This window comes from Nanorana parkeri, unplaced genomic scaffold (genome assembly GCF_000935625.1).
Source record: "Nanorana parkeri isolate BGI_ZX_2015 unplaced genomic scaffold, ASM93562v1 scaffold1295, whole genome shotgun sequence".
Taxonomy (NCBI): Eukaryota; Metazoa; Chordata; class Amphibia; order Anura; family Dicroglossidae; genus Nanorana; species Nanorana parkeri.
The window spans coordinates 303,481-326,791 of record NW_017307563.1 but is presented as its reverse complement, the minus strand read 5'-3'; the positions used below and the strand labels follow the sequence as shown (position 1 = coordinate 326,791).

General features: G+C 43.5%; 1 protein-coding gene across 1 annotated transcript in view; it reads left to right on the top strand.

Moving 5' to 3' along the window:
- Positions 1-23,311, top strand: part of LOC108797551 (lymphoid-restricted membrane protein) — a 64,546-nt gene that overhangs the window by 3,698 nt on the left and 37,537 nt on the right. Inside the window, exons 6-19 of the mRNA XM_018569162.1 lie at positions 3,511-3,669; positions 7,846-7,963; positions 8,978-9,028; positions 9,346-9,423; positions 9,820-9,876; positions 10,917-10,976; positions 11,183-11,247; positions 11,810-11,912; positions 12,005-12,145; positions 12,432-12,509; positions 13,052-13,153; positions 13,420-13,583; positions 17,947-18,061; positions 20,387-20,549. Of these exons, the coding sequence (XP_018424664.1) occupies positions 3,511-3,669; positions 7,846-7,963; positions 8,978-9,028; positions 9,346-9,423; positions 9,820-9,876; positions 10,917-10,976; positions 11,183-11,247; positions 11,810-11,912; positions 12,005-12,145; positions 12,432-12,509; positions 13,052-13,153; positions 13,420-13,583; positions 17,947-18,061; positions 20,387-20,549 (1,454 nt within the window). The remainder of the gene's footprint in view (positions 1-3,510; positions 3,670-7,845; positions 7,964-8,977; positions 9,029-9,345; positions 9,424-9,819; positions 9,877-10,916; positions 10,977-11,182; positions 11,248-11,809; positions 11,913-12,004; positions 12,146-12,431; positions 12,510-13,051; positions 13,154-13,419; positions 13,584-17,946; positions 18,062-20,386; positions 20,550-23,311) is intronic.

Sequence of the window (23,311 nt, the reverse complement as noted above, 5' to 3'; positions counted from 1 at the left end):
TGTGCCAAAAGAGAGAGAGCACACAAATATAATAATATACATATGTTATACAAAATTATGGGCAAAGCGGATTGTAATGGAACTTTTGCTGGGCCAAAAACGGGGGTTGCCGATGATGAATTCCTCTTCGAGTCCTCGACTTGGAACAAGCGCACAGAGTGAAGTGATCTAAATACTTGTTCCCAATCGTCGACTCAAAGTAGTGAAGCCAGACAATCGGCAGGACAGCCAGAAACCTAGTAGCTTCAGAAGGTCAGCTGTGCCCCGGCATGTACTTCTCTCAATACGGGTTTGCTCATGTATAGTCTTGTGTCACCAGGTCCCAGCGAATGTACAATGTGACAGGTTCTCTTTAAAGATCCTTTGCAATGTTGTCACTGTTGTGGTAACTATTTGACTTTCTCAGAAATCTGATGTAGTCAGATAAGTTTCCTCTGTCACTATGAAGGGAGTTTGCTTCTCTAAGTGCTTGGTGGAGGTCGTGTGATGGGGAGCAATGAGTGATCGCATTCTATTATATATCCAGGTATGGGGGTCTGTCTTCCAAAGTACCTCAGGTCTATTGCTTTGGGACCTTTTTCTTCATATGAAGTTCTGTGCTAATAACTTGTATTAGTAAGAATTTTGCCTGAGCATTCTGTATTTACATGGACTTAGTCTGCCTGCTGAATGGTTGTAATTTTCATACCGCCTTCTGCTCACATTGCCACTTGTCTCCCAATGATGTGATTCGCCCTTATACTGAGCCTGTGAAAGGCAGTCAGTGTATACACAGGTTCCAGCTCAGCCCTCTCGAGGTCTTGATAAAAGGGTTGCACAGAATCATGTACAACAGAAGAGCTTGTTAAATTTGGCTCCATAAATACTGACCATTTGAGTTGCACTACTAGATCTATACACCTGCTGTGCCCTTTTTGAGGGGCTCCTACCATAGCTGCATTGGGTTCCTGGGCCTGTACACTTGCAATGTCCATTATGAGGGGCAGCCTCCATCCCTAAACTGAGTTACCTGGTCTTTACACCTGCTGTGCCCAGGGCTGTACACCTCCTGTGTCCATTGTGAGGGGTTCCCACCATCCCTGTGCTGAGCTTTGCACCCCATCTGTACCCAAGTGAAGTCAGATGCAGCGCACCAGACTTCACCTGCAACTAAAATGACTTTTGGGTGGATTGGTTCTTTAAACTGATCCCATTCATGCTTTTTCAGTGGCCTTGTCCTTCTTGTGTGATTCTTGTGACCTTTTAAGGGATCAGGTTTGATTTTTTTAATTCCATGAATATAAACTGGGGTTTTATCTGCGTTAAGGTTCAGACATTACACAACATGACTTTTTAAAGTTGGCTGATATCCTGGTATATCATTTTCAAGACATTGAAGTAATAGTCTTGCATCTTAAATTGGATCACTTGAAAAATAAAGGGTGTCGCCCATGTCTACCTATTTCCACCATACACATTTTGTCCAGCAGAGGGAGGAAGAGTCTCACACTTGCTATAATTACATTTATTATCAGTGGCGGTCCATACAAAGCAGAGATGCAGCAGATGATAACATGTTGTAGAATCATTTTCTTGCAGTAAATTTTAGATGTATAAATGAAGAACATTTCCATGTACTGATAATACATAGGAATGGATGACGTTCTGAAAATGTCACTCAGTTGCAGTTCAGCTAAATGTTTAAAAAATGTCAACCTCCAAAATGTGGAATTTCTGAACCAAAAGTCCCACTTAAGTCAAAGGAAACCTGAACCGGGCTGTTACAGAGCAGCAAAGTTCTGAAGTATTGTTTGGGCAGCTCCTGGCAGCCAGGCCTAGTGAGATGATGGGGCCAAATAGAAACAGCCACGTTCTTTAACATTTGACCAGGGATACTATGATCCTAAGATTGAAGGGGAACCTAGAAGATATATAGTTCATACCTCTTTTTGTTTAAATCTGGCATTTTAAGCTTCAAATGTGAATACAGCAGAATTACTGCAAGAAGTCTCCTTAGATCTACAGAGGGATGCACCTAAAAAAGATTCTGGAACACTAATTCGCAATATAATTATTTTGATATTAAAGACGTCCGCTGTGAAATTGACCAGATATGTTCCATGAGGACAGTGCTAAACACATTTTTTTTTTTAAATCTTCAGCGGCGCATTTACTTTAAGCTTCATGTATAAAAGGAGAGTCTGAGACCTCGCTCAGTGAAACTTTCTACATGCCCCGAGTGCCACGTTCAAGTCTACAGGACACTGGATATAGATGTTTGTGTTGTGGCCTCCTTGAAGCTAGTTATCTTCCTCCTACCTGCTAATCATCTAATTTTCCTAAAATATCGCCAACTTCCCTATTTTAAGCTTTCGGTTGTACTTATTATGCAAAGACCTTGTGCAATAGTAGTTTTGTTTCCATTGATGCCTCCTGTAATGACTGTTAAAACTCCCATGTGTGAAGAACATTCTCAGATTCTGAAGATCGGTGTTCACACCACTCCAGGGTGTGAAGTCTTAATGGGGAACATTATTTAAACTTGGCCATCTACAAACCATCTCACCTATGGGACCCATTTATATTGAATAGTCGACTATTGCTTTTACTTCTGGGGGACTTCACCCAGTTTTACCAGCTCATCCCACCCAACTTTCTTCTATACTAGTTTGACATAGAAAGTTGCATATAATGTAGATATAAACCCAATTACTAAAATCTCATATACATGTTAGTAATTTTAAACATTTTTAAATATTGAGCGCTTTTAATAAAAGCTGGTGATGCTTCCATGAAGGTCCTTGTTCAGGTGCATCCTGTTATTGGGTGACAACACACTGTCCCTATATTCCAGTTGTGCTCCTGTGTCACTCTATCACATGCTCCCTGTAGGAGAATACAAGTGGCTATTCCAACAGATATTGTCCATGCATGGCCAATCATTTGTCCCTATCAGAAATCCAGCCCAGACCATTGATGTGAAGCCTACACTGGAGTGTGTATATGTAGACAGTAAGTGGTCGAAGAGGCTGGAGGTGATCAGAAGGCCTTAATTTTACAATTGTTTTGATTTTAGTTTAGTTTTTTTTCAATTTTAGTAGTGTGTGTGTGTGTGTGTGTGTGTTTGTTTATTTTCATGCATGGTTAAACATGCAAAGATGACATTGTCTCTGATTGCCATGAGCATTGTGGGTGTTTCATATAATTGGAGACTATGATTTCAGTCAAAGACTGTGGTAGGCTTGCACTGAGATTGTGTTATCAGCAGGACAACATTCATTGTTCAGCCTTTGCTCTCAGTGCAGTTGCTTACCTTGTCTCGGCAACACACTGTAAAGCGGTTATCTTGCCATCCACGGCCTATATTAAAAATGCCTAATTACATCATACTATGGTTTTCATGGAGAGGAAGCTCTCCTGGCCAGGCTATCCTGCTTTGTAGTGCCCTTATGTATTCCCCTTTTTTAAAGGGTGGTGAGTATATCTAAAACGCAGGGTGGTATCCTCATAATCTGTGACTTGTCTCTGCAGTGACACTTCGGACCTCATCACTTGTGTTGCCGACTTGCAGTACAACAATCAGAAGTTGCAGCAAGAGAAGGCCAAGCTGAAGATCGCCGTAGAGGCGCAGGAAGAGACCAACCAGCGCCTGCAGGAGGAGAACGAGGAACTGTGCAGCCAGTGGAAGAGGTAATGGTTCTCCTGACCCTAGAGGGAAGACCATTCATGACCTGATCATGTTGCTTATTATCCACATGCCACAAAACACCGTTCCAAATATCTGTTGGACAGGATGTGAGCTGTGTGTGTAGGACAATGTCTTCCCCCCAAAGGAACCGACCTTTTATTTCACTTGTTGAAGTTTAAATCTCTAGAATCGTTGAAGGCCTCTGGTGAGCCTCCATTAGGGTTTCCATGGACATGAAATGAGTGTTGACTGAATACAGTTTATATCTGCAGTTGTGAGAAGCTAGATCCCAGTAGGTTAAATCTCTCGGTGAAGGTTGAGTTTTGTTTTCTTGCTGTGACTCTGGTAAGGCAGCTATCAAACATTAAGTGGCCCCTGGGAGGAGGTCCGGATACGTAGATATGGGATAGAGAGAGCATCAGATGAAGGTGTACTTGAACCAAAAATTGGTTTAATCTCTTGTGTGTATCAAGGATGCTCCAGCAGCTAGTTTTGGATCTTTTACCCCCAGAATCTCAAACCCCTGACGAAGGATACCTCAAAACTCCCGAAATGCGTTGGCTTGTTCTAGAGTAATTTTGAAATTAACATATCGAAGTCAACTGGTTTGGAATCTAAGAGGGAGATATGATTGGACAGTTTAAAAAACCTAATATAATAAGTATAGATTATATTAGGTTTTGGATAGACTGGCTATCATCCCCACATCTCTACCTCTGGGGTTCTCCTTTTCTATTACAGGTTCTCCTTTTCTATTACAGGTAATCTGTAAGTCTAGCAGAGCCTTGAAGCTTCTGCCTCAATCCGCTTTATTCTTTGTGGGTGGCCATCTAGATGACCTTTTAAAGTATATCTGTGGCCAAAACATTTTTTGTGATTGAGGTGCGAATAAGTTATGTCCACACTTTATTGTAATCTGCATTTCTATAGGCAAGATTCGCTATTTGTTTGTTCTGGTGACCATTGTCCTTGTCAAAAAGTAATGGCAAATGTAGTAGTATTTATTATTATTATTTATTATTCAGGATTTTTATAGCCCTAACTGTTTGCGCATTGCTTTATAATATAAGGAAGGTATTAGTTACAATACAATTCAAGACAAGATGCTAAGGAGGGTCCAAATTCTTCATCACCAGAGCAGGAATAGAGGGGCAATCTTCGAATGGGGAAACTTGTTCAGGTGACAACTGTCCAAGAGGGGCTCTATTCTCAATTTGTGAAGATTTCCTCACTTGATGTTGTGTCTCCATAACAGGAATAGAAGGGAAATCTCCCCTATGAGACACAAAAGTAAAAAATACTAATGGGTTTATACTATTTGCCAACTAGAATTAAAAGAGAAAGTTTTGTATTTAGATATCCTTAAGTGTGTGGGTGCCCTTAGTCAAAGATGTCTGGATCATTAAAGTAGAACTATGGCCTATTTAGGTTTTCCTTACAGATTTATCCCCCTGCAAAATCCCACCACTACCTGTTAATCCTGCCAGTGAAGTCCACCTAATGTAATGGGGTGGCAATGATGCTGCACTGCTCCTGAATTCAGAGCAGAGTTGCCACTCTTATGTAAGCAGTGACTGTTTGTACTACAGTGGGATTCAAAAAAAGGGGTCATGGTTGTGAACTTGGTCACTGCTAACTCACAGGCCTTTAGCTTGTCAATCATCCTCTGGCCACACCTAGTCCTGCCCACTGCTTATTGGATTGGCCGCACTGCTGCTACTGCTGAAACCCTCCCACTGTGAGCTGCAGTGTCTGGGAGGGGGAGCGTGTGAGACACAAATGAAGGAAGACTTGGTCAGGAAAGGTAAAGGTTGCTTTTGTTTTTCCTACGAGGCTTGTGCATCACATTGTGTTAGAAAACTGCTCTGTACATGTTTTTTTAATGGGATTTGTAGCTCTTTTTATAAGATTGACTTTTTGTTGTAGCCTCACATGGCGGAAATGATAAATGAGTTGTCTCCGCCATCGCTTCAAAACAATGACACCACAGACCTCTGATGGACTGCTGTACTGTCGTATTTACATATGGAAATAGGATTTTGTTTAACAAAGTTCTGTACATAGATGGTGACCGGAGATCGTGTCCTCCCGGTGTGACTTCTGCACGACTCCTCAATCTGCGGTGTGACAGTGAGAAATTGTTTCAAAGTGCAAACTGTGTGATGTGATATGAAGCTAGTGTCCATCCTTCCATTCCTTTATGCTTTCTTAAATCCGGATTGTGTGATGCCCCTTCAATTCACTTAGACAATGAGGGGGATTTATCAAAACTGGATCAGACAAAATCTGGAGCAGCTGTACATGGAAACCAATCAGCTTCCCTTTCATTTTCAAATCTTAACTGGACAAACTGAAGCTGATTGGTTGCCATGCACATCTGCTCCAGATTTGATCAATTCCCCTCTATCTTTTCATATCTATTTGGCTGGAGGAAATCATTTGCATTTCCCCTGACCAGGGGTGGGCATCTCTGGCCCTCCAGCTGTTGTGGCACTACAAGTCCCATGAGGTATTTCCAAGACTGATAGTTACAGGCATACCTCCTAGAGGCCAGGGCATGGTGGGATTTGTAGTTAAAGCACAGCTGGAGGGCCAGTTACCCACCCTTGCACCAGACGGTCATCTACTTGTACATTAGCTAACTGAGTGACCTTCACTCTTCTAGGTAACAGCACTTTGAATGCTGCTCGGAGTCACAGAAGTCATCACTGGCATTCCTTCTCTTTTTCCTTTAGGCTTTATCAGCAAGATCTGGGGGATCTTCAAGCTGAACTCCGGGCACACAAATTTAATTTAAATGTATTCCTCAATAGCCTCCAAGGGTAGAAATCCTCTGTGTGCCACAAATACCTTGGCCAACCCAGGTATTTTCTTGTTACAGTAGCAGTGGCCTCATCACTGTGCTGCACATATCCCATGCAGAGCCATGGGTGGGACCCAGCAGATCCTCCTACTTCCGGAGGGGGCGGACACAAGACCAGTCACCCTGCACAAGGAAAGAGGAGCAGTGACCACTCTTTATAATAGGAAGCTCCTCTGCAGAGATAAAGTTTAGATTACTAGACAGATTTGGGAAGAAATACACCAAGGACACCAAGCAGTTAGACTACACATGACTCTTGTTTTTAACCCATGGTTTTTGTTTTTGACCATCTTTTAGCTGTAACTGTTGAATGCAATGTTTGGTGCCAGTGGACCATTTTAGAAAATATTCCTTTTTAATTTTGTAAAATTTGGAGTGGACTGGCAGTTTATTATTAGCCATAAACATTACACAGGAGACTGTCTGCCAAAGTTTTCCTCAAGTCGGTCTGGTCTTCATCAAACTGAAGGCTGTTACTATACTTAATATGAACCTGTCGGGACAAAAAAAATATGGAAGTGCCATTGCTGACTTTTTTAATTGTCCCAGGTCAGGGTTGAGGTTGACTAATTCGGCGCACCTATTAACTGCACCCTGACCTCTTTGGAAGTGCTAGCTCCTGTCATCCTCATCCTTCATAATTTAGCAATGCTGGATTAAACCTGTTTTGTTGCCGTAACGTGGATTATGCGCATTTGTGCGATGCAGTGCCATTCATTCTGCCATTCTGAATTGCACCCCAATGTGTCTGCGCTGCAGCACACTACTATTCGTGGCTATGGATTACCATGTGTTGTGGTGTATTGCTTTATTAAAAATGGTGCTTGGACCTTTTTTTGGTGCGTTAGGCAGTCTGTTCAAAAAGAATTTGCTGTCTTAACGTATGTTAATGCACAACATAATCCCAGTCAACTTAACGGACCACCATAGTGTGAATCCAGCCTGTTGCTGACCAAAAGAAATATGTACATCATAAGTCCGGACTTCGCTGGCTCAGTACCTTTTTTATCTAGAGTAGTAACCGGCTATGTTTTAAAGAAAAGTTGACCTCCAGCATTTGCAGGTGCCATTTTCTAGTCCTGGTGAAGCTGTCTAGGTATAAGCTATTTCAAGTGTTTTATAACGGTAAATAAGGCTTGTAAGGGTGTGATGAGCACTAAAATGTATACATAAAAACACACTCTATAAATAACAAATGTACATTCTTCTGCATTCATTTTATGTTGTCTGCATAGTGCTGGTTTTGGTTCTCCCAAGACTGGCTCCCAAAAGTATGGTAAGTTGTGACCCTGAGCTCTCTCGGATTGTCTTATAGCGCCCAGCAGTCCATTAGCAAAGCTCGGGCCCTGAAGGGTGAGCTGGAGGAGATGAAATCAAACATGAATCTTCTGGAGGAGGCCAAAGCCAAGTTGGTGGCCCAGAACAAGCAGATGGTGAGTGACGCTCCAACATAAAGAGGCACCACAAGGTACCAGGGGGGAGGAGGCTGTGCAGTGTCTACCACAACACTGCTGGACCGAGGGATGGAGTAGCAAACCGAATGCTGATTGAATATGTTACTGTCCAGTGCCATCAGAATAACCTAGGTGTATCAGCAGTGTGTATGGTGTGATAAAATGCTACATTTCCATTATAGACGTGGTTGTTTGTGGATCCTGGTATTGGGTATATACCCCACATTTTAGAAGTGTTTCACCACCCTTTTCTTGTATTGAACTTATGCAGCTGTAAAATTTTAAAATTAGACTATGGGCCAAGGTTTGTGAACCATCGCACGTATTTGAGTTCATTGGACCTACCAGTCCAAAACCATGCCCAATAATGTAGAGCTGCTCCAACCCCCTTGTGACTATTAACAGCCTCCATTCTTCTGGAAAGGCTTTCCACAAGACTTTGGAGTACCTGTGGGAATGTGTGCCCATTTGTGAGGTCAGGTACTGATGTTGGATGAGAAGACATGGCTCACATTTGTTGTTCCAGTTGATTGTAGAGGTGTTCAGTAGGGTTAAGGTTAAGGCTCTGTGCAGGGTACTGGAGTTCCTCCACACCAAACTGGTCAAACCATGTCTATATGGAGCTGGCTTTTTACACAGGGGTGTCATGGTGGAACAGAAGATGGCCTTCACCACACTGTTACCCCAAGGTTGGAAGAGCACAATTGTCTAAAATGTCTTTGTTGCAGGGTTAACAATACCGTTATCTGCATATACTTGAGCTCCATTATTTGAAAGGGTGTCCACATATCTTTGGCCATATAGTGCATCTCATTGTAGCTTGTAAAACATTCCCCAACTAAACTGCTCTTATTACTCTTAAAGATTCCCTTCCTATAATGGCAGATTCGTTTTTCCCCTATACACACATAGGAAATGCAGGACATGTTGGGCTCGTTTTGTGATTTTTCTTCTAGAAGTGTGGACAGCTGATTATGTTTTCTGCCTATTCAGGAAAAGGAGAACATTGCTTTAATTCACAAGATCAGTTCCTTACAGGAAGAGGTAAGTGCCCATCCCAGCATCTTCTGTTACTGATCTTGTTGCCAGACCACTAATCTCTACAAAAACCTTCTCATAAGATTTTATGTATTCATGTTATTCACCTGTACAAGATTTTCCAACGAAAGCTATAGGACCACCATGTCAGTGCTGACAAAACATGACTTTGTTGAGAAGCAAACGGTATGCGATGTGGTTCCTCAATATCTGACACCATTTTAACTAACGAGGGGCTCTTTCTGGTACAAGAACGGGTCCAGGATATGTCATAGTTGTTCTTGTAACTTTTTGAGTTTCTTTTTTTTTAAATTTGGTCACAGAATCACCGTAGCACCCTGGAAGTGGAAGAAGTCAGGAAGACCCTTTCTGAGGTTTCTGACAAAGCGGAGGTTCTCCAGGTAAACAGTCGCTGCCTTCGAGCAACCATGCATTGAGAGCTTTTCGACAATAGTAATACTTAAAAACTTTAAAAAAAAAAAAAGTCTTCGGCTGGAGCTCTCTCCTAAAAGCTGAACCCCATCTGCCCCTTATTGAGAGTGTGGATCTTCACATGCCTGAAGGTCACCTTCATCACATATGACCCCCGGGCTTTGGCTGCATCTGCACAGGACTCGCCACCAGCCAATATAGGTGGCCATGTGAGAAGCACCAGGCCGGTTATAGGATGGAGTCATGAAAATTGCCTCTTTTCTAGAAAAAAAAAAAACTTCTGGAAGTCTCTTTCTCCATCTCCAGATGGTGCTCCTGACTGCTTTTCTAGTTCTCATTTCTTGTATTTAATGTTTTGTTTGCAGATACAGCTGACGGAGTTTGAGGGCACACTGCAGAAGAAGGATGCCGGGCTCCTTGTGGTGAGGCTGAAGTTTTGTTGGATATTTCTTCCATCAATTAGTCTAGGCACACAGTTACAAGCAAAGTGACAAACGTCAGAGCGGCCATACACAGCCTGATATTTGCAGATGATACATAAGATTTGAGTTACTTTCAGCATGTGCATCCAGTAAAAGCCATCACTGAACATATGGCTGAGACTTCATTCTGCTGCTGCAGGACTATACAAGCATGGAGCTCTTCTCCCTGAATTGGCCAATGGGCAGGAGAGATTTGGGATCCTCGGGGATGGTGTTATTGTCTTGTGCAGAAACTGATGTGACTGATTCAGTGTTCTCTGTGCAGAATGTCAGAGCTACGGTATATAAATGTATAATAGTGGGGGGCTGTGATGGGACATTAGAGTGTAAGCTCCTCTGGTACAGAGACTGATGTGATTGGCTGATTGTTCTCTGTACAATACTGTGGAATATGTCGGAGCTGTATAAAAGTATAATAACTGTGTGTGACTGTAGCCGGATATTGGAGTGCAAGCTCCTATGGTGCAGAGACTAATCTGAGTGGCTCATTGTTCTCTGTATAGCACTATGTAATGTGTCAGAGCTACATATATGAATAATAGTATGTGACTGTGAGGGGACAGTAGAGTGTAAGCTCCTCTGGTGCACAGATTAATGTGACTGGCTCAGTGTTCTCTGTACAGCGCTATGGTATATATCGGAGCTATATAAATGTTTAATAATTGTGTGTGACTGTGGTGGGACATTAGCGTGTAAGCTCTATTGGTGCAGAGATTGATGTGACTGGCTCAGTGTTCTCTATACAGCACTATAGTATATTTGAGGTATATAATGGTATGTGACTGTGGCAGGATATTAGAGTGTATGCTCCTCTGGTGCAGAGACTGAGGTGACTGGCTCTGTATTTTCTGTACAGCATTATGGTATATGTTAGAGCTATATAAATGTATAATAATAGTCAGTCTGTCTGTGGTGGGTTGAATATGTCGGAGCCCTACAAATATATAGAAAGTAAATTAAAGTATTTGGTTGTGTTGCAGAAAGATCTGTATGTGGAGGAGTTGAAGTCCATGTTGATGGAATACAGTTCTGTTATTGAGGTAATGGCAGAAAGTTGATTTTTATTGTATGTGGTGTGTGTTTTTTTTGTATCTCCATTATCTCTGTCCGTCTGTTGCTGGTTTCTCATATCGTTGAGCCAGTTTTGTAAACTTCATAAATTTGTTACCATTTCTGGGGTTTGGGGAAACGTCTGGAATGTGTATTATTGTCCCGCACGATCCATCTTCTCCTTTTAACCTTTCAGAATCTAAGACTGGAGAAGAACAAGCTGGAGCACAATCTGCAGCAGATGGAGCAGGAGCTTCTGTCGTACGTATTTTGAATGCTCTTCAGTGATATGGCAACCGGCTGATAAAGGAAATACTGTAACCCTGTAGAAAAATACTATTTAATGACCAAAAACTGCTGCGGTCAAATGCAGTCTGCTGATATCTATGTGTACCCCCTTACTGCCAATCTGCAACAGTTGGGATTTGTAGAACAGACAATAATGGAACGTGTATACATTTATTTTTTTCCTTCTTCTTACTTAAAAGTAATAACCTTCATATTTATGATGCAAAGATTACTACTTTGTGTCATCATTGACCACTCAAATATATCCATAACTGATTTTGAGGTCAAAGGAAGTGAGCCTTGCTTCCTGTTTCGTTGCCCATATGTGGTTTCTCATACCAGTGATAAGTATTGCATCACCTTGCCACCATTTTTACAGAGCCTTCCAAGAAGGTCCTTTAAACGTGATTGAATTATATTAATTTATCATTTTGATTATATACAAGTATAGTAATGTAAAATTTGAACTCTGTGTGCAGTTGGGTTCTGAAGGCAGAGAAGTGAAAGTCCTCTAAGATCTCCATCTTCTCTCTAGGAACGGCATCAATTCCCCAATTACGTACAAGTTAAACCGCATCATTAATGGTGGTCTGAGCTCGCTGCACACAGAGCTGGAATACGCACAACAGTCTCCGGAGGTATGTGCATGCTGTACAGAGTATAATTGGTCCAGCCTTACCCACTATGTCTGCTTTGCTCACCTAGCTCCCCAATGTTGTCACCTGACCAGGTCACCACTGCCGAAGGGACATTCTTCTCAGGACGATCGTCCGCCCTCGACGTCACCTTGGACCGTGAGATTCTCCTGTTGCTCCAGGGACCGGGACATGAACAACCCGGTGCTGAGTTTAAAGCCATCCTGCAGACGATGGTGAGAGCAAGAATGGGCTCCGAATGAGGAAGGGGGTCCGCAAGGGGTTGTAATACATTGTAGAGTGAAATCTTTAAAAGGTTGTAAATCCTATTTCAATTCTAAATGTAATAATGTAATATTTAAATAATATAAATATTTTTTTAAACCATTATTTACTTTACAGTTGGCCTATCCTCAGATTTGTTTAGTTGACTGCAGCATGCTCATGTCAGTGTAACACTTCCAGGTATTTATTACATATCACAGGACTCCCCCTGATGTCTTAATCTGCTTTTCTCTCCAGAACAACAGCGCCATCTTTATTCAGTCATCATCCAGGGTCACCATCTGCAGTCACCGATCAGCTGCAGCCTCTCACCTTGTGACTTGCAATAATGTCACAATGTACAGTCTGATTACTGGTGGAGGAGAGACTGAGGAAACGCTTCCTCCTGCCTGCAGCAGACTGATGACATCTCAACCAAAGCAAAGTCACTGGCTGTTGCTCGGGGATGGCTTTTTTAATGATAAAAGTTGGAGCTGTATTTTGTGACATGTCAGGGGTTTCAGAGGTGCCCCCAGGCTGGGTGTCACCTGCTGGGACATTACACATGCGTATGACATGATGCACGCGCAAGAGAGGACCGGAAGTTCATTTGGTGGGATAAGGTATGCCGCCGGGTCCCCTCCTCTCTAGTACTGCTTTCAGGGCTCTCTTGCCCAACTTTTTAGAGGAGTGACCCCCAAAATAACGGTCAGTCATTTTGGTGTCACCCAGTGCAGGCAGCACCCCCTTGTGAGGGGTTTATTCATGCAGAGCTGTAAAGTTACCGAGAGACCCAAAGAGATTTGCATCAAACTTTTAAAATGTATTTTCCAAAACTGAACATCCGCTTTATGGCCTTTTGATTTGTCTCTTCACAGCAGGGTGACACATGTGTGATGGCAGACAAGCTTCTCGAGTCCATACAGAGTCTGATCACCTCCGATATTGATGTGAAGGATTTATCCAGGAAGATGATCGAGGTAAATTTGGTCGGAGTAATTCCATAATAGCCCTGGCATTGGTAAGGTATCTGTACTCGAGGCTCGCTATCCAGGCTCTCGCCCCCCAGAGCTGACATTCTACTGTGCTATGCCTATGAATTAAGTCTGCTGTCATGCTGTTAATGAGCACCACCACTAATCCTGATTTAATTAACCCTTCCTTTAAATAAAGCCAAAGGTTTTTTTTGTGGTGTTTTTTTTAAACATTTATCTGTGGTCATCCTCATCCTCTGCTCTCTTTTTAGGTGATAACAGCTGATATGAAGGAGAAAAAGGCAAACTGGGAGCAGAGGCTGCGTCAGCTGGACAAACACATGGAGTCTATGGACTGCGACTTCATCAAGATGTCTGGGAATGTGAGACGGATGAAGACAGAGCAGCTCCACCTGAAGAAGGAACTTTCCTCCAGGTCAGAGAACTCTGTTCCTGAATTCATAACGTATTACTCTGTCCTGTTCCCAAAGCCTCGCTATTACCTGCACCTCTAATTACCCATCATCCTGTGCGCAGGAACTGACATTCCAAATTGTTCCATTTAGAGTGTCTGTACAGGCTGCTAAAATGAGGGGAGGGACCAGTGTGAAAGCTTGGTTCATACACAGGAGCTCGAACAGTCTCATGTTTCATTCCAGTTTTCTGTTCAGTCAGTTTTACATTCTCTTTATTAGTTATAGTTTACTTATAGTATATATTTTTTATTTTGAAACTATAATATCTATATCTCCACACACACTGTATATAATACATACACACAGTATAATATGCATCTTACATTTTTAATGGCAAAATTAATAACATTATTAACATTAGAACATCTAGACACAATTTTAGTGTGTGTGTGTCCTCCTATGTATTTGGTCTGGTTAAAAACAAGTTTAAAGCTATAAATATTGTAAAGCTTTTACTTTAGCAAGTTCTCTCTATTTCCGTTTTCCAGTCTTGTCTACAACACTTTGGGACATTTGGACACCACATAATGTATAATCTTTATACAGACTTTTAAAGAGACTTATTTCTTTTACATTTTCATTGTTTGTACTGTTATTTAAATAGATCTACAAAAAAAAATGACCTGTTAGACTGAATCTGTTATAAATGTAAATTTTATTGGCAGTGCAGGAGTCCTCTTCTAGAAGGTTGTAGTCTGAGGCCCCCGGTGTTGTCCTCTCCTGTGTTCGGTGATTATTTTGGAGTGTGCCGTGTGTACAGGGAGTGTGGCGGCTCCATGTTTGTTTATGGTGTGAGAATCTGGCTACAGCTTGCCTATCCTTCATGCTGAAAAAACTCCTTCGGACGCTTTGAAGCTCCCCACTGACTGTAATCTAAATAGGAATATTGGCTGCTATCTGCCTTTGTTATCTGTGTAATGTTTATAGAAAGCCAGTTTCAGCTTGTGTGCCCAAATCTCCTTCCACCGGAGCACACTTATAGGATCTTTGCTAAATTTTGAGAAGTGCACTTTTAACAGAGACCGGTGCATAGAGGAATGATAGAGGTAGGGTTGTTGGGATGAACACTAAATTTATCCCAGACACCGCATATCCAGTTATTGAAAGCTACAACCGAACAGCTACGATGTCCAAAGCAAACGCCAACGTATTTGAGCAACGCTAACAAAAGGGCGACCAGTGATGCTTCTATTCTCAGTTGAAGGCTGAAGACACTGAGCAGGAAAGAGTATGGAGCTCACAAAAGTAAATGAGGTTGGGGATGCTTATCTGCAGATTCTGGTTTCTAGGATTGAGCAAAGTTGAGTTTTCAGTTCCCTGTAATTGTCAAAAAATGGCAGACTATCTGCATAACTTTGTCATTTTCAAGAAGTACATTTAGGAAGAGGAAGTTAAAGTGACACTAAACTTAGGTGCTAATACTTAGAAATGCATTCAAGTACCTTAACTATTAAGAAAATTGGCTTATTTGTGTATCATTCGGTTGTAGATCTCCAATTATCTGCTGACACTGTCCTTCCTTCTGGAGGGTGACTACTTTTGTTCCCCATGGTCACACTCCAAGCTCAGCCCCGTGATGGGCTACAATCTCAATACAGATTAGTAAACTGAATGTGAGATTGTAGTCAATCGCAGGAGTGAGTTTCGAGTGGTGGCTACTTTACAACATATACAGGGACCATGGGGAACAAAAGTATCCCCCCTCCAGAAGGAAGGACACTGTCGGCACCAATTCAGAGATGATTTGTGGATCTACAGCCGAGTGATACACAAATAAGATACATTGTTGTTGATAGTTAAGGTATTTGAATGTATTTTTAGGATTTAACCCTGAGTTTAGTGTCACTTTAAGTGGCCTTTCGTCGGTTTTAAGGGTGCAGTGGGCATTAAATGGTTCCTTAGAGATCCGGAAGCTGCTTTCACATATCCTGGACATGTTCTTTATACCAAAGCAAAAAAGGAATCCTCCATTAGTCTCATTACTTTGTTTTTTTTTAGACAAGGTGGATCCGAGGCCCTAGGCCCGAGGCCCAGTGTGGACTGTTGTGCTGTGACTAAGCACCATCCATACATGCTTGTACAGCTCCCTTGTGTGCCCTTGAAGTATCATGAACTAGAATGTGACAGCACTCCGGTTCCAGCACCTACTGGACACTGCACCGGGCTGCATATTTTGAATGGGTGCTTGGCTTGAGAACTGACCATGCTGCGGTAGGGTGAGACTGAGGAGCCACTGTATACGGGGTCTTGCCCCACTTTTGGGTCACAACCCACCAGTTGAGAACCAAGGGTCTACATACTTCTGGCCATATAGTATATGTACATTTTGTTGCTCACTCCACATCTCCAGTAAGGGGTTAACTGCAAACATTAATTTTGTTTCTGCCTTACAGGTACGCCGAGTAATTTGTCCTTGACATTTTATGAGCCGTGTTTACAGTATTTATCATCCGCTGTAAACATCTAATTTAATTACTCAGCAGAGCATAACAGACCCAAGGACTATGTAATCCATCTCCTTTTGGGGTGGAAAATTATCTTCTCTGTGTTTATACTACCTGCAAGCGTTTAGAACAAAACCTGCTAATCTTCACTGCCTCTGTATTCTTTCCCTTAATCCACAGGTGGAGGAAAGTTACAGCTGATCCTCCATTGCCCTTTCCTGCACCTGTCCTGGATTACTGGTGGTAGTCTATACTGCCCGCTCTCCAGGGTCACTTGCTGACCTTGTAAGACGTTTACATTTCAATGTCTCCTGAGAGTTTGGATGATCCTCTGACAGCGCTGTACATAATGAGCTTCTCTGGTGCAGGATATAAAGTGATGGTATTCGGCCATCTGTCATCCTTTTTATGGATCTGGAAAAATGGCTTTTGGACGCTTAAAAGGCTTTCAAAGCTCTAAAGTTTTGAAAAGTAGCAGAACTCTGGAAGAAGTGACGGGAGAAAGCCCCATGAGATTCTCCAGGGTTGTCACCAGACGCTTTGTTTCATCTGCAACCAAGAGTTGCTTCCAGACGTGTTGGGATATATCATTCAACACTCGTGTCACATTGATCATTATATAAAGTACAGCAGTGCACAGTGAGCATGTATATGTAATTGTATAGAGTGCTGCTAAGTAGTGTCAGTGTAACACTTCTGGGTATTTATTACCTCTCCCAGAGATCTCGCTACTTCCCCTGATGTCTTCATCTGCTTTTCTCTACAGAAGCATGGCACCATCTTTGATTAGACATCATCCAGGCCACCAAACATGTACACTGGTCATTCATGAGGACAATCCATTCATAAACCTGCCCACTGGTCATTCATGAGGACAATCTGTTCATAAACATGTACACTGGTCATTCTATGAGGATGGTCCATTCACAAACCTGTACACTAGTCACTAATGAGGCTGACCCATTCACAAACCTGTACACTGGTCACTAATGAGGATGACCCATTCACAAACCTGTACACTGGTCATTCATGAGGACAATCCATTCATAAACCTGCCCACTGGTCATTCATGAGGACAATCTGTTCATAAACATGTACACTGGTCACTAATGAGGCTGACCCATTCACAAACCTGTATACTGGTCATTCTATGAGGATGATCCATTCACAAACCTGTACATTGGTCATTCATGAGGCTGACCCATTCACAAACCTGTACACTGGTCATTCTATGAGGATGATCCATTCACAAACATGTACATTGGTCATTCATGAGGCTGACCCATTCATAAACACACTGTGGTCATTCATGAGGATGATCTGTTTATGAACATGTACAGTCATGCTGGCTGCAGGAATGTCTGTGTGCATGTTAACTGACCATTTTTTTTTTTCATTTTAGTTTTGGACACAGTAGGGAAAAATTAGAGACTCACTTCTCCTGCTGTAGGCTTTAAAACACAGAATACATTTAAAAGGTCTGGGACCCCTTTTAATGTAGGGAGCAGTTAGGAGTTGCTAGGAACTCAAGTGTTGAGGAGTCCTCTCTAGGGTTCTCAAGAAATACAAACAAGCTGGGGAGTGAGTCAGCTACCCTCCACCCAAAACTGAAATATTGCTTTTGTGTTGAGCCCTTGGCTGTTTGTGATTCTATAGGGTGACCTCCCCAGCTGTATACTGACATATATATCCTGTGCCGTGTGTATTTGTTCGCTGATAAGCCCGGTCATTGAGGGCTGCTGTATTTGTTTTATCTGCTTTATCTGCTTTTTGCATATGACATCACTGTGCAAGAGCAGAGAACATGATCCCAGGTGTGAGACATCCTCCGACGCACAAAATGTCACTGACGTGTGGTTTCCCCTCTTCATCTGTACAGGGCTCATGAGCTGGAAGCAGCCAGACAGCAGCTAGAAGAAGCCGAGGGACGAGAGACCCAAATCTCCGCTCAGCTGCACAATTCTGCCGCACAACAAGAGGACCTGTCCAGACAGGTAACCCTGCACCTTGTCCTGTTGCTAGCCAGCTTGACGTACAGTGTGTCACTTATAGCTGTTCCTCTACAAATGAAATACAACACGTTGGGGGGAATTTATCCAAACTGGAGCAAATTTGCACTGCAACCAATCAGCTTCTCTGTCATTTTCAAATCTTACCTGAGCAATCTGAAGAGGGATGCCGATTGGTTGCCGTGGGCAACTGCTCCAGATTTTCTGCTCCCAGTTTTGATAAATTCCCCCCACTGTGTTCAAACTTTATTTCTTTACATATGTCTCTGCTTCCACTCTCACCTGTCATCCTACCTTATGCATAGAGGCAAGTCATGGAGCCAGTCATGTGATTGCCATAGAATGCCATTTGTGACTTTAGCCTTTCAGGACCGAGAAACATGATGTGTAGCTTTCAACATCAAGGACCATAATGTGCAGCGATCAGGGCTGAGAGCCATGATGTGTAGCTTTCGGGGCTGAGGGCCATAGTGTGTAGCTACCACGACTGAGACCCATGATGTGTAGCTACCACAACTGAGCCATAATATGTAGCTTTCAGGACCAAGAGCCGTGAGGTGTAGCTTTCAGGACCGTGAGAGCCAGGATGTGTAGCTGCCACGACCGTGAGAGCCAGGATGTGTAGCTGCCACGACCGAGAGAGCCAGGATGTGTAGCTGCCAGGGCCGAGGGAGCCCTGAGGTGTAGCTACCGGGGCCGAGAGAGCCCTGAGGTGTAGCTACCGGGGCCGAGGGAGCCCTGAGGTGTAGCTACCGGGGCCGAGGGAGCCCTGAGGTGTCGCTACCGGGGCCGAGGGAGCCCTGAGGTGTCGCTACCGGGGCCGAGGGAGCCCTGAGGTGTCGCTACCGGGGCCGAGGGAGCCCTGAGGTGTCGCTGTCAGCCAGGAATAAAATCTCACACACTTGAATTTCTGGGGGGATCAGAGAGGGAGTTGTGTTTTAATTCTTGCAGACTCTTCTATATTTCTTTTTACTTTTACATAAAAATAAATATAATTGAAAAAAAACGAAGGCTTAATACTCCTCCCAGACACAGTATGGCCGTGCTCCCACAGGATTAGAGATGAGTAAACTGAAATCCATGACCTGTTCATTCAGCGCACACCCAACATTCTGTTCTCCAGATTCTGATCAGATATTTATTCGTACAACTTTTTATTAAGTACATGTGAGCCCTGACTGGATGACATTCCATTTGCTCTGCACCTGAAACACATTTGTTTAAACAAAATTCTTATTTTTACCTTTTTTTTTTTTTTTCATCCTTTGTTCCATCTCAGTGCTGCTGATCTCAGTCAGCCTCTTTACAGTCACTTCCTGTCTACATGCACTCAAGCAATGGCTGCGTGTCATTTCTCAGGGAGGGTTTCCTGATGGTGACAACAATGGAACATGCCTGTGTAATGTGTGTTTAAAACGGCCACTTGTAGTCTCCCATCGGAAACTCGGGTGACAACTCAGGAGCGCAATAGATCAGACAGGGACAGAGCGTTGTCACACTACAACAAGGACCTTCATGGCAGCATCATTAGAGATTCATTTAATGAAAGCTGCAGATACTAATGTGAAATTTTACGGATTTGGTTTAAATCTAAAAAAAAAAATTTCTTTGGGGGTCCCTGGCTGTTGTTGTTATTTCAGCAAGTCCCCCCGTCTAATAGCTGGTCGGGAGCTGGACTATTCCATTATTCCATGCGCACCCCTGATACCCCAGCAGGAGCTCCTGGATATCTGGGGGGGGGAGGGGGTCAGTTAACTTCCCTGCTGAACTGTTAAAATAAGATGTCCAAATGTAGAAACAAATACTAATTTGTTTGCTCAGCAATAATATTCGGAGACAAAGTGAAACCTAACAAAAGTTCCCTCCTAGTGAAACAATGTTCATGTATTGTTTGATATTTTTTTTAGCTGGTTACAAAATAGCTACAAAGAGGAAGTTGGCAATACCCTCCCAAATTTGGCATCTTCCTGTTATCACACTTATCTTGTTTTTTTGTTTTTCTCTTGTAAAGAACCTCAAAAAAACCTCTCTCCACTCATCGATCTTTTTTAGAATAGAAGCAATAGTTCCAATCAGATCGAAAACTAAAACGACAATTGTTTCCACCACCCAGAATCTTTATCTGCCTGACATAATCCCTCGCTGTTCAGCCCATGATGGTGATTGGTGGAGGGGCGGAGGAGGTGGTGGTGGTGGGGGGTACCTTTTGGTATAGAGCACTTGATGAAGAAGTTTTGTTGCAGCTGCACGGTGCATCCCCTGCTGCCGCATCACGTTTGCTGAGTTGTTAATGCTTGGTCATGAATTCAGGTTGCCGAGCTGCAAGGCGCCCTTGACGTGCTGCGGACGGAGGTTGAGTCCCTGCGAGGCAAATTAGAGGAAGCTGAGAGGGAGCAGAAGGAACTGGAGGCTGCGAGGAGCCAGCTGCTGAGCCAGTGTCAGGACGGAGAGGGGAGAGCGAGGCGGCAGGAGGGTGAGCCTGTGCTGTACATCCTGTCTGTTGTCACCTTTTAGGGCTACATGGGTGACTTTTAACCACCTGGATAGGTTGGAGCTGCCAGGGATCAATCCCCATACTGGAACACAACCCATTGCAGGTGCTGAGGCGACCAATGTATGGCACCATCAATGAACTTCATAAAGATTTATCATCTGCACACCGAAAGGAGATTCAATAATACTGTTAAAATCGCACAATAGAGCGTGCTATGTTTTGGGGCCACGCAGGACCTTAGGAAGGGGTGCTGCTTGCTCCTGAAACATTGCACACTTGATTTTGTGAAGGGTTCCTACTTGGCCCTGAAATGTTTCTCTTTTATTGTGTGAAGGGCTCCTGCTTGGCCCCAAAACATTGCATGCTTTATTGTGTGAAGGGCTCCTGCTTGGCCCCAAAACGTTGCACGCTTTATTGTGTGAAGGGCTCCTGCTTGGCCCCAAAACGTTGCACGCTTTATTGTGTGAAGGGGTCCTGCTTGGCCCCAAAACGTTGCACGCTTGGTGTGAAGGGGTCCTGCTTGGTCCCAAAACGTTGCACGCTTGGTGTGAAGGGGTCCTGCTTGGCCCCAAAATGGTGCACGCATGGTGTGAAGGGGTCCTGCTGGGTCTAAAAACGTTGTATGCTTTATTGTGTGAAGGGGTCCTGCTTGGGCCCCAAAACGTTGCACGCTTTGTGTGAAGGGGTCCTGCTTGGACCCGAAATGTTCCTAATAAAGTTTTTTCCACCCTGGTTTTGGCGTGCGGATGACATATCTTTACAAAGCTGCAGCAGCAGATGATTACTAAACAAATGGCTCCCTATGGAGTAAACTTCACAAGTAGCATGTAGTAGACCTTGTAGTGGCATATGAATGGAGTATTGTGTGATAATGTGAGATTGATACTACATGATAACTTGCGTAGCTCACTCCGAAGGGAGCCATTTGTTCCATCTGCTTAGCTGACATTTTTTACATATACTAATTTATCACTAGAAATTTTAAGTAGCAGGATTCAGTTACTAAAAACTTGCTGTGTAGTCAGTGCTTATCCAAGTGATGTAAAGTAAAGAGGCATAAGCAGGATAGTAAAATTCCTCGTGCTGCCCCAGGGTTTCTCTGCACTGCTAACAGCTGGAACACTTTATACACCATCTTATAGTGTGCAGTAGGTTATAACATTCAGGGAGCAATGGATAAATAAAGCTGGTGATACGCTGCTTGAATTTGACCAGTGTGTGGGCCCATCGGCACCTGTCTGGTCAACAAAAGTTCATGGATTTGTATCAAAGGAGCTGGCCCGAAGACACTTGGCCAATCAGCTGCAGTCACCATTGGGGAAACTGGACATTGTCACACGGGGCAAAGGCTCAGAGTTGCTCCCCACCAAGGGAGAAGTTCTCCATCCACACCCAGTGGCGCCCGGGGCACATGTAAGGTTGCCACCTTTTTTTTCTAACGAAACCAGAACACACACGCGACGCACGGACATTTTTTTGGGAGAATGAGTGGTGGCTTATTCATATATAAATAGTGATGCCATTCATATGTAAATATCACAGTTGAGACTATTTTCAGTGGGGTGACAGTAGCCCCTATCTTAATTTTGGTTGCCCCTGTCTGCCTGACATCTTGTGTCCGGGTTTCTGCTGCCATGAAACCTGGACACAGCATTCAAAACCCGAATTGTCCGGGTTAATCCAGGACAGGTGGCAACCCTAGGCACATGCCCCCCCTGTTTGCCCCCCCCCCCCCAGCTTTAGCCCTGGCAGTCACTGTTGAGGTATTCTAACAGCCATGGGGTGGTCAGGGATTCTCCTATTCATGCTGTTTAGCATTGATAAGGGGTAGGATGCATTTTTTGATAGCACATGCGTTGTATGGCTGTCCTGCCTTCATATCCTAAGCCCTGGGCTATTTTTAATGCATGGGTTCCTTCCCCCCAGTTTCATTGGATCATTCGTAAGGGTCAGTGTACATACGTTTGTGTATTTCCCATGGCGTGGGTTTGTGAAACAATTCTATAGATATTTGAACTGGATCTTATGCAGCATAATTCTCTTTTTAGCAGGGCTGAGCCAAACTGGGGGCCCATTCACACCACAGCGATGCATTAAATGCACGATACTGTGCATGCGCTACTACTTTTTACCACACTGCAATGCATGGGGGTACCTTTTTAAAGTAGAACTTGCAGTGGGGCTACCCCTGCTATGCTAGGGTTAAGTGCTTGTTTTTGCCTAGGGTCCGAAATAATAGTTCTACTCACCTGAGCCTCGGAGCCAGCTGGCTGTCACAGTGCTCCCTCAGCCTGTCTCCTCCTCCCACAGCAGCGATGGCATGTCAATCGGCGTCATCACATCCTATACTCTGTGTATATGTGGATGTGATGGCTTGCGGGACCTTAGATCACTGCAGCAGAGGGGGAGAGATGCTCCAGCAATCCAGCTCCGAGGTTCGGGTGAGTATGCCTTTTAATTTAAGCACCTAGACAAAAAAGAGCCCTCACCTTTTGCACCTAGCGCGTGGTACTGCGACAACAGGAAATGGTATGGCGTGGAAGGGCCCTGAGAGTTGTCATTTTCTCAAAATAAATGCAAAAAATAAGATTTGGGCAAAATGCATTGAAGTCAATGGGGAAGGAGATATTTAAGGTGGCTTTTAAGGTGGCTCAGTTCTCCTGTGGGTTGCAGAAGCTCCTTTTCCCCTCATCCAGGTTTCCACTTGCTATGCCTGCTGGTCTTGTGTTTGCAGTAATCGC